General features: G+C 46.6%; 1 protein-coding gene across 1 annotated transcript; it reads left to right on the top strand.

Annotated features, from left to right (window-relative positions):
- Positions 1 to 635: 635 nt before the first annotated feature.
- Positions 636 to 11,718, top strand: BPIFA3 (BPI fold containing family A member 3). Its single transcript, XM_056122101.1, has 7 exons — positions 636 to 759; positions 6,224 to 6,374; positions 8,688 to 8,795; positions 9,274 to 9,423; positions 10,366 to 10,450; positions 11,161 to 11,224; positions 11,684 to 11,718. Exons 1-7 carry the CDS (start codon positions 636 to 638, stop codon positions 11,716 to 11,718), a joined length of 717 nt encoding a protein of 238 aa, XP_055978076.1.
- The last annotated feature ends 468 nt before the right edge of the window (positions 11,719 to 12,186 follow it).

Here is a 12,186-nt window from a genome sequence, read left to right as displayed (position 1 = left end):
ACACACCCACATGACGACTGCCATGTAGTAAACGTGTGTGTGGGGGGGTGTGCCCTGGACACATAAGGATGAACGGGATGGATACCTTGTCCTGAAGAAACTTGCAGTGCGGCAGAGGAGTGTGAAAGAGCTTTCCTCACATGGTCAACTACTCAGTGGCCCCACAAGCAGTCATTAGCACTCATCTCCTGGCCAGAAGGCATTGAGGCAGCATTGAGGAAGATCTTCTCCCCCCAAAAAGAGAGTCAAGTCCAATCAGAGGTTTGGGATTAGCTATCTTCACTCACCCATTCACTGAAGAGTCACCAACATCCAGCCTGAGCAGAGTTTGGGAGACGACACATCCCGGATGACCCAACAGTGGACTCCACTGGGCGTTTCTAAGCAACAAAGCCTCCCTCTGGAGCTTGGGCCTCTCCTCCAGGGTTCCACCCGTGGCCCTCACCATGTGAGCACGCCCCAGTGGCAGCCGCCCCAGCCCATCAGGATAGCACCCCACAGAAGGCTGGGGTCCACTTTTGGTGTCATCTTCCCATAGGAAACCATGGGCCCAACCATCCAGACAGCCCCCCGAGCTACCATCTGCCTGGCCACCATCTGACCCTTTTTGACACCCACAGGTCCCAGAACTCAAGATGCATCTACTCTGGAGGCTTCTGGTTCTCATCCATGTGCTGTTCTTGCTCTCAGCACTGTACAGGCAGCCCTTGGCTGGTCTGACAGACATCCAGATAGACAGCAGTTCCGCCCTGGTGAGAAGTAAGCAGCGTCTGTACCTGGCTCGCTGATGCGGCGGGGGGTGCGGCAGAGGGAACCCGGGGATCACACTAGGGCCTTGTGGGGAGGGGTCTGGCCAGTCTCTTCTTCCTCTTTGCTTGGATCTTAAGGCAGTTGAGTTGATGCTAGAGCAGTTCATAGAACATCCTCACTCTTATGAATCACAGAGCAGAACTTCCTTTTAGACTTTTCCACTTTATCTGCAAATAGTGTTAGTTTTTGCTCTTTATTTCTAAACCTTATTCTTCTTGTGTCTTTCACTATCTTTCAGTTTAGCTAAAACCTATCACCGGAATAGGAAAGGTATCTAGAATTATCCAAAAATTCTGATGTCTTCTGTAGTCTTTTTATGATGCCAAGTCTTTTATTATGCATAAGACCTATACTGTCTTTATTATGCTGAGGGTTTTTATTATGCTAAGGATTCTTTAGTTTTTATTATGTGAGGATTCCCTCTTATGTTCCTAGTTTAATAGATTTTTTAATTTTCTTTTTTTATTATTTTTAAAAATTTTTTTAAATTTAAAAAATTTTTTTAAATTTTTAATTTTTAAAAAAATTTTAATGTAGGAGTATTGCTATTTATTCAGCCATTGATTAGGCTGATTGAATTAAGCATGAACTCCACCTTACTTTTTTTTCTTTTTATAAATTTATTTATTGAATCACCATGAGAGCAGTTACAAAGCTTTCGGGTCTAAGTCTCAGTAAAACAATGATGAAGCACCCATCCCTTCACCAGTGCCCATTTTCCACCACCAAAACCCCCAGTATACCCTCCCATCCCACGCCCTTTCCTACCTGTGGAGAAGATGACTTCCACATTACTCTCTCTCTCTCTACTTTGATTACATTCAGTACTTTGACTCCATACCCACCATTATTATTTGGGATTTTGCCCCAACACTCAGATCGGCCAAAAAGGCAACCGTGAACAATTTGTTTTCTATTGTTGGTTATGAATAACATATGATGTTGTGCAGCCGCAGTAGTGGCCGTGCGATTTTGGAATTCCAAAATTTTAACAATTAAATCTGGAGGGATTTCTGCCAAAACCTGCTGGGTTCCAAGATTTGTTCTTGACTCTCTAGGATCATGGCTGTTAAGTAGATTGATCAGGAACCAGAGAGGCCGTTCATGGGCGGCAATTCAGGGTCCTGTTGGGGCTTGGAGGAAAGGGCCAGCTCCACCCCCATCCCGTGAGGCCCCATGTGTCTCGTCACTGTGGGCCCAAACCTGACTATCCAGTGGCCTCTGGAGGATGGCGGCCATCAAGCTGCCAAGAGGGAGCAGGCAGAGGGACAGCACCCTTTCCCCCCTGGGGTCAGTAACCTACTACGGAGACCAGATGCATTTTTGCCAAAAGCCGCGGGGTTCCAAGATTTGTTTCTGAGTCTCTGGGATCATGGTGGTTAAGCAGTTTGATCAGGAACCAGAGAGGCTATGCCTCCAATTATATAGCTGAGCCGGAGGTGGTTCGTGGGTGTGTCTCCCACATACCTAACTTTTGGCTGTTTACTTTCTTGGTAAACTTAGCCCCAAGTTTTTGGGGTCTGGCCAAAACACAGTAGCAATTTGGGGGTACCTAGAAGTCTGAAGGCACCATCAGGCTGCTGATGCACTCATTTCACAGGTACAGATTGACCTGCTGGCCGCACCATACCCTATAAAAAGTTTTTCTCAAATCATCATTCAGAATTGGCCTTTAAGAATATTTTTCTATATCTAATATTTTTCTAAATCTAAAAATAAATCTATGGAAATGATAACTTATATTAAGATTTTCTAATGTTGAACACCTAGCATGCCTGGAAAGATACGGTATTTTTTTGTAATAATGTCATTGATAATGTACTTTTTATCAAAAAAAGATATCATTTTTATCATGTCTTATAATGCATTTGTAATATGTAACACCAAAATATACTCTTATACTATTATATGAGTGATATCACAGCAGTAGCGTGTTTGCCTTGCACGCAGCCAGCCCGGCCAAGCCGGGTTCGATTCCTCTGCCCCTCTCGGAGAGCCTGACAAGCTACCGAGAGTATCTCGCCTGCACAGCAAAGCCTGGCAAGCTACCCGAGACATATTCAATATGCTAAACACAGTAACAACAAGTCTCAAAAAAATGGAGATGTTACTGGGCCCACTCGAGCCAATCAATGAACAATGGGAGGACAGTGACAATGACAGTGACTATTATGTGTTGGGGGCTCTTGGGAAGAGACCCACTGGGGTGATCTTCAATTTCCTTATGCTGCAGTCAGAAATATTTTGGGAAAGGGGAGTTGTGGGGTGGTGGTGGAGGGAAGATCTAGCACATCAGCCTTCCCTGGCATTCCAGAACCATTTCTGATTTTTGTTTTGCTTTGTTTTTGTATCACATCCGGCAGTGATCAGAGTTAACTCCTGGCTCTGCGCTCCGGGATCTCTCCTGGCAGGCTCAGAGGACCATATGGGGTGTTGGGGATTCAACTTGGCTTAGTCACATGCAAGGAAAGCACCCTACCTGCTGTACTATCACTCCACTAGCACACCTCTGAAGATTGTTTTTTCTTTTTTGAACCTTAAGAACCTTGACAGTACCTGGGGTTGTCTGTGGGGAGGCTAATGGGGATTGGGTAGGAGCAGGGGGAGTGACATAGGTGAGCTAAATGAGTTCTTTTCTTCAAGAATAAGAGTTCTAACTCTTGGGGCTGGAGCGATAGCACAGCACGTAGGGAGTTTGCCTTGCACGAGGCCGACCTGGGTTTGATTCCCAGCATCCCATATGGTCCCCTGAGCATCATCAGGAGTAATTCTTGAGTGCAGAGCCAGGAGTAACCCCTGTGCATCGCCGTGTGACCCCCCCCCACCAAAAAAGTTCTAACTCTGCCTCCCCACTCCAATCCATACATACAAGTCTCTACCCCCAATCTCTCAAAATGTAACTATGTGGGAGCAGGGTCTTTACATGAGGACTTGGGGTGGACCCTAGTCCCCTAGGCCTGGTAAAATTTGGACACCAAGAGACAAGGGATCTTTGCACATATGACACCATACACATGTGCATGGGATGGAGTGATAACACAGCAGGTAGGGCGTTTGCCTTGCACCTGGCCAACCCGGGTTCAATTCCTCCATCCCTCTCGGTGAGCCGGGCAAACTACCGAGAGTATCCCGCCCACATGGCAGAGCCTGGAAAGCTCCCCCATGGAATATTCCATATGCCAAAAACAGTAACAACAAGTCTCACATTGGAGACATTACTGGTGCCTGCTCGAGCAAATCTATGAACAACAGGAGGACAGTGCTTCAGTGCTACTATCATACGATTAGTTATTATATTTGTTAGCTAATAGTTAATTTTTCATACTTAAAATTGATTTATAACTTTCTTTGTATCATTCTTGAACCTAGGCCAATTTTACTAGCCTCATAAAATAAATTTGGCATCTGTTGTTTTTTTTTTTCAATTTTCTTCACAATTGACTCATAAACGTTTGATAGTTTCTTCCATAACAATCTTTTAGATTTTTAGTTTTTGGTAATGATATCTGCAGTTAGAATTGCCATTTAATAATGAAAACCATATGGTTTTCTGGGAATCGAACCTGGATCAGTCAGGTACAATGCAAGTGCCCTAACCACTGTACTCTCCCTCCAGCCCCCCAATTTTTAAAAAAAGTTTTATTGAATCACCGTGAGATAGTTACAAGTTTTCATGTTGGTGTTACAATCACACAATGATCAACACCCATCTCTCCACCAGTGCACATTCCCCACCACCAATATCCCCGGTATATCCTCCCTTTCCCACACTCCCTCTGCCTCCAGGGCAGACATGATTCCCCATAATCTCTCTCTACTTTTGGCATTATGGTTTGCAAAACAGGTCCTGAGAGGTTATCATGTTTGGTTCTTTATCTACTTTTTGCACACATGTCCCATCCCGACCGATTCATCCAGCCATCTTTTTCTTAATGATCCCTTCTCTATTCCAGCTGCCTTCTCCCCTTTGCTCATGAGGCAGGAATCCAGCTATGGAGCAATCTCTCTGTCCTGTGTATCTACTGTCCTTAGGTGTCAGCCTCACCCGCCTGGCAAGCTACAATATGACAAACAGTAACAACAAGTCTCATAGTGGAGATGTCACTGAGCCTGCTCGAGCAAATAAATGAACAACAGGAGGACAGTGCTATAGTCTGCCCTACCAGACAAAAAAAACTGGCTTGGGGCCTGGAGCGATAGCACAGCAGGTAGGGTAACCCCTAAACATCGCCAGCTGTGACCCAAAAAGCAAAATAAAATAAAATAATCACCGTCACTGTCCTCCCATTGTTCATCAATTTTCGAGTGGGCCCAGTAACGTCTCCATCCTGAGACTTTGTTGTTACTGTGTTTGGCATATTGAATACATCACAGGTAGCTTGCCAGCTTTGCTGTGCGGGCAAGATACTCTCGGTAGCTTGCCAGGCTCTCCTAGATGGGCAGAGGAATTGAACTAGGGTCAGCCATGTTGGCTGTGTGCAAGGCAAACGCACTACATGCTGTGCTATTGCTCCAGGCCAAATAAAATAATAAAAAGAAAAACTGGTTTGTGTCTGTAGAGCCAGCACAGACCTTAAAGTCCATTAGAAGATGAAAACTGAAGGAATGCCCCCAATATTTCTCATCGGTCAGTTCTTACATAGATAACTGATGACTGACCCTGTGATGGAGGAGAGATCCGTTACTTGGGGAGCTGACAAACCCAGGGTTTGAACACAGATCCTGACCCCAGAAAGTCTTGTTTGTTGTTCTAATAAATCTTAGGGGACTAAGGAGTTTTGTGTGGGCCGGCACTGGAGTAACAGAGTGAAAGCTGCTGTTTCTGCTGTTCTTCAGCCATCCACAGATCTCAGCACATGATTCAATCAAAAATCGGGATAAAGTCAGTAAAATCAATGTACCCTGTAGTGAGATCTGAGGTGCATCAGAGCTGTTAGGCTCCTATGATGGCTGGAGAGTGAGTCTAGAAGCAGAGAGGCAGGATTTGAGTATGATCATCATTGCTAAAATTCCCTCCCTGTTTTGAAACCCATTCAGTTCTGCTGTGGTTCACTCTGGATATGGTGTGAGAGAATTTACATTTATTCCTTCCCTACCTACTCCCCTATTTTTCTTTCAGCCAACATTTATTTTGTGATTTGCGTTCCCTCTGTCAGGCTTCTGGGCTCCATTTGCATGAAATAAAGCCCTTTTGAAGGAGACCTCCTTTGAATGCCTACTGACCACCAGCCTCTCTGCTTCCATGTCTTCTCCATCCTGAAAAACAGGATGAAGACTGTGAGCGGGGGGAGAGGGAGGGTGACAGATCCAATCACTTAGCTGGAAGTTGGGTGAGAGTGCCAGCCTGAAACCTACACCTCCCGACTCCACATCCCATTCCCATGATGCTGTACACTTCCTTGTCCACTTCCAGTTCTTGTCCAGGGTCTCATAACGCACAATGCAGAGCGCCGGATCCAGAACCTCCGCCTCCTGGACAGTGTGAATGCCTCTGGGCAGATGGCTCCTGGGATGGTGAGCTGGCTGATTGGCAGCATAGGCCTCCAGAAGCAGCAAGAAAGCAGGTGAGGTCTGAAACCACCCTGGGCTTCTCCTCCCTGGGCCCCTTTATAAATCCCTGGTTAGAGGGCAGCGTGGAAAGGATGGAGGTGCTAGTGCTGCAAAGAGAGCAAGGAGGGAATAAAGGAAGAAGAGTGAGGCCCAATATAAGCACGAGTAAGAGGAACCCCAAGAAAGGAATTTTTAGAGTAGGTGGTAGAAGTATCTGTATTTACATTTTACTCTGCTACCAACCTTAGGGGGAATTGCTGGACCCGTCCAACTACATCTGTGATATAGGGACTTGGAACACAGTCCAGATAAATATCTAGAGTACCAAAACAACCTGAGAAATCAGCCACGGCACAAACCCCCGCTCTGATGCTTGATGGCTGTGTGAGTCTGGGCAGGGTATTTGAGTTCTCTGAGTGTCAGCTTGAGTCCTCAGCAGGGAAGGGGACATAATAATTGTCTCTGCCTCCAGAACTTGGTAGGGGCTTCCTCCATTGCACAGTGCTGATGCAGGATCCCTGGATGGCTCTGCTCAGCCTCCCAAAGCTGTGTGCTCACCTCCACTGCCACTCCTCCTCTGGAGATTGCAGGTGCCTCAGCTTCCCAGTCCCGAGCTGCTGACTACCACCTCCCTCCTGTGTCTGGCTCCCAGATCTCTCCTCTCAGTCCACATTCATCATGCTCTCCATTTGAACCAGCACTTACTCACCCTCAGGGATTCCCTGATGTGTGAGGCTATCCTCACCTGCCTCCCAGTGATTGTCTCCTGTGTGCCAACACCTGGGGAAGGCCATACCCCATAAGTCCTCTCCTATTTGGATCTTAAGTTGGAATAACTGAGTTTAGCCATGGAAGTAAAGAACTCTCCAGATTGGAGGGAGATGTTATGAAGACAAATTTTGCAACATGAAGGTGAGCATGAGAGACCAGGTCAGGAGGTAATCCTAAAGAGGTAGCCTTCCAGAGAAATGTGAATGATGAGATGAAATAAGAAAGGAAGAATGAATGGGAAAAGGCTGTAGTGAGTGCAAAGGCCCTGAGGTACGGGAGAGATTGTTGCATCAGGGCAGAAGGGAAGAGCATTCCGTGGACAGGAGAGAAAGTCATAGTTTGGTAGCAGATAGAGCTCTGGGGGTGAGTAGAGTCAGCTCCAAGAATTTCAGGGACCAGGTGTGGCTTCTGATTTTATTCCCAGAATAGGAGAAAGCAAGGGAGACCACTGAGCAACAAGGAAAGGTTAGGTCTCTCTCATTTGCAACAAGAAGTACAGTCTAAAGCGTGGTCAGGAACATGCCAAAGAGCCTGGAAAGCCCATAGAGCATTTCCAGATAGGAAGTGGGGACCTTTTCTCCCAGGAGGGAGCATAACATGACGCTCACCATAGCCATGCCGCCAGACTCTGCGTCAGGCTGTTTCACTGGGGGCACCCCAGAGGGGACAGGTGAGATACCCTAGAGGGGGGTGGGTGAGATCCCTCTCCGCTCCAAGGGACCCCGCCTCAGCAGCCGAGAACCCCAGAACTCAACTGCCACCATGCTCATAGCCGCTCTCCACATGCTTGGGCCGAGCCTCACCCATGAGTGAACCTTTTCCTGAACCACACAGCCATATTTGCAGCCACACAACACTTCATAGAACACACCCTACCCATTCTCCAAGAGTACTGCATCACATTTGATGGTATTCAAAGTAGGAGAGAATCAACCTTAGAGGAAAATATATTATTTCGGTTCTGCTTTGCAGCAGGGATTGGAGTTCAGGATGGAAACACCCAAAATATGGTGGTGGGAATGTGCAATGGTGGTGGGATTGGTGCTTGAAAATTAAATGTAATCAAACATTGTGAACTACTTTATAAAATAAAAAAATTAAGAAAAAGAAATGGGAACCATCTGGACCAGTGTAGTGACAGGAGGTTGGAGGGGCCAAACTCAGGCTATCTTCTCTGAGAAGAGCCAAACTGCTTTGCTCATGAGTTGATTTTGAGGGGCGGTGAGGAGTGAAATAAGTAAAAGATTTTAAAAACTGTTCCTGGGGTTTGAATTTAGGTTCCTGGAAAGATGGTAGTACATCTGAGAGAGAGTCTTGCCTGAGAATAGGGCCAGGGTCTAGTCTGCAGTTAACTGGATTATGCAAATAAGTTGTGGGAAACTTTAGGGGTATCCTGGGACAGTCTGTGGCCTGGAGTGCAGTTGGTTCTTGAACTCAGCGCATCTCTAAAAATCACCTCATCTGCCCATTGTATGAATGGTCTAATCTTGCTGGTAAGCCCTCAACCTTGACTTCTGAGGTCTCTGACCTGGCAAGTCCTCTGATCTTCCCTGCAGCATCAACATCACCAACATTCATCTGAACTATGAAGAGATCTGGATGGCTTTCCATGAAGACTGGTTCTCAGCAAATATTTCCCATGAATTTGACATTGACTTGAAACCGTGAGTTGTACGGGAGGTGGGGTCTGAGTCATTTCACCATCATGAGCCCCGGAAACTGGCGAATGACCCATTTAAACCTGTCAGTTCACTCTTGGGCCTGATTTTAAAAGAGAAAGCCACTGTATCTAAACATCCTTACTTTCTCTTTTTTTAACACCCACTGTCCCAAAGCAAGGAAGGTCACAGGTAAATGATAAAAAACAAATTTAAAATAGAGCTGCACTCTCTCAACTCTGAGATTTCCAAAGGCCCTGAATGTGGTCTAATAAGTACCGACTCTGGACAATGGAAATTTTCGATATCGTCATTAACGATAGAACTTGACATGCACACAATGTGGCCCCATGGGTTGATTGTTGGAAGCCTGGAGTGTGGGCAGTGCCCATCCACATACAGAGCCATTCTTCCTCTTGGCTGCCTCCATCTCCCTCGACTCTTTTGTGCCTCTTCCCTCTCCCTCCCCACTTGTTGTCTCCAGGTCTTTCAAAAGCAGGACCATAACGATGCACACAAGCCTAAACCTCATTGTGGAGTTTTGGCTGGAGAAAGATGAGTTCGGCCGCAGGGAACTGGTGATAGGCAATTGCCACGTGGAGCCCAGAAGTGTCAACATTACATTCTACAACGAGTAAGGTCCCAGCTCCGCTCCCTCTGCCCAGAGCCTCCTTTCTGAAATCTGTCTTCCCCAATGACCCCCTCATAGTCTTCTTCTCTCCCTCCCTCGCCCTCCCCATGACCGCTATCCCCTCAACAACTTCCTGGGAGCTGCCTCTGACCTTCCTTGACTGAGGCCTCACCTTCTTCATTTCATTCTTCCCCACCTCTCCTGCAGCATAGATACCTTCCTAGCCCAGAAATCTAGTCATACCCTCGATCCCTGCTTCAAACCCTCAGGGTTTTTTTTGTCTTGTCCCATGCCCAATTCTGTAGCTCTTTGGTCTTTGAGCTCCAGGAGGGAGTCATCTCTCCAGTAGCCCCCACATAACTTCATCCCAACATGCCTTTGCACATAGCCAATATTTAGCCCGTAGTGCCTTCCCTTGTCCTCTATCAATACTATTCACTAATTGTTCATTCCTGTTGTACTGGAAACCTATAGCTTGATGCTAGACATAGAGGAGTGAAAAAGACAGGAAAAATAGGGTGATGTGGTGATCTATATTCTGACTCACCAGGTCTGTTGACTCCAACAGACTGGGAATCTTTTGAAGGCAAGATTTGTACCAGATTTCTCCATAACTGCGGTATGACAAAAGCAATGAAATCCTCCACTGTTTTACTCAATGTTTAGTCCATTTATTTATTCACCAGACTTTTGCTGAGTGCCCAGACCATGCTAGATATTTATGGAGAGGACAGAGCAGGAAAAGACTGAAACTGAGCACTCACTCACCTGGTTAATTGAGGCAGAACTAACTACCTATACCACGTGGTGCCTCTTGATGTGACTCATTGGACTCTAATTCCAGTCTGGGTGTAAAGTGACCAGGTCGTGTAGACTCAGCATGAAGCCCTTGCCATCACTCTGGCCTGTTATGTATCTATTCTGTCTCTCTGTTTCTCTTTCTAGTAATTGCACACCAAAGATGCTTCTTTTCCTCCGCAATCTCAGAAATAATCTGGAAAATGTAATCCCACACCTGGTAGGAAGTCAGGTAAGTTAGAGAAAAATAGTTTATTTGGACATATTGAGTTTGGAGACCAGGGTATAAAAAGATTTAGATCTAGAATATAGAAAGAGATACAGGTGGATGTGGGTACGGATATAGATTCTATGGACATGGATATATAAAGAGAAGGCTATAGATAGGTATAGATATAGATACATCTGATCAATCCAGTAAAAATGTCAAGCCTGAGTCTTTAGAACCTGATACATGCCAACTGAAAATTAAGTTTCAGCACCGGGGCAGGAATACAGTGTTTTCCTTGCATGTGACTGACCTGGTTTGTATCCCCATCACCCCATATGGTTCCCTGAGCATGGGATCAGGAGGGATCTCTGAGCACAGAGTCAGGAGAAAGTTCTGAGAACCACTGGGTGTGACCCAAAAGCCAACCTCCACTCCACCCCCAAAAAGGTTTCAGTGTTTCCCTCTCCTGGCTGTGTCCTGGTCTCAGCCTTCCTGAGCCTGGCTTTCCCCAGATGTTTCCCTGCCCCTGACTATTAGATTGTCCCGAGGCTTCAGGGAGATAAGCACGACAGTGCTGTGCATGACTCTGGTTGCTGCCCTGGTGCTTAATTTGAGGGAGTCATTTTCACACACTTCTGGAAATCTGGTGATATCTAATATTCCAGATACAGCCTTTCAGTTTCCTTTCTCTGGTCTCTGCTCTGACCCTTTGCTCTATGTTGGTGGCCCAGATGTGCCCTCTGGTTGAAGATATCCTCAGGCAGCTGGACGTGAAGCTCTTGAAAAGCCTCATGGGTGAGTGTTTGTGTTTTCTCAGGAAGAGACCCGAGGTAGGCAGGTGATCTGGCAGTGATACCCCCTCTGGAGTCTTGGAATGAAGCTCCAATGAAGCTCCAGGAAGGGTGAGGGTGCTGACAGCAATGCCCTGAGAACACAGAGAGGTGACCATAACTGGTAGCCATTACCCTCCCCTCAAAGAGCCAATACCAAGAAGATTATGCCTCCCGAACCCCCAACCCTCCAGGTTACCATAGATTGTAACTCTCCACCCCCAATTCTTCAGGTAGCACCACCCCTGCTTTTCCCCACCCTCACAGAGTGGGCAGAAGACAGATGCATGTAATTAGATACTCTCTTAACGTGAGTGCTTCTGGCACCAGCCCAGGGTTGACACGGATGATAGCGGGTCCTTTCAGTGTGGACGTGGGGTGTGAAGGGGCAGGCATGCTGGTGCCAATATTTTCTCTTCTACAGAACAGGCCCTGGCTCAAGAACTCAGCAAACTGTGAGACTCACACTGGCCACAAGCACCAGACCAGAATGTCCTCCAGCCATTTACTGATGATCGGAAGGAAACGGTCTATGTCTGGGGGCCTTAGTGTCCCCTGGGTAGCGCTTCTGTTGCCCCATAAACTATATCTACAGGCCCCGTGAAATTCAGTTATCTCGTAGTATATAATGGCTTTTGAGGGTACAGAAGAACCCCCGTTCCTGACCCTGAGGTCTGGGTTCCCAAGATTGGACCCACTGAAGGTCCATCATGAGACCAAATAGACTTGGATCTGATCATCAGTCCAGAAGTACCAGAGAAAACCTCCTCTTCCTGTATCTTAGAGCCAGAAGCTACCTGAGGTTTGGCTCATTCATGCCAGGAGGGCCCTATGGAAATTTCCCATCTCCTTCATTCAGCTCATATTAACTGAGAACCAACTCCATGTCAAACATGGAGGTGGTTCTCCTGGGGAGTGTCAATACCG

This window comes from Sorex fumeus, unplaced genomic scaffold (assembly GCF_029834395.1).
Source record: "Sorex fumeus unplaced genomic scaffold, SorFum_2.1 ptg000044l, whole genome shotgun sequence".
Classification (NCBI taxonomy): Eukaryota; Metazoa; Chordata; class Mammalia; order Eulipotyphla; family Soricidae; genus Sorex; species Sorex fumeus.
This window is presented reverse-complemented; position numbering and strand designations above follow the sequence as displayed.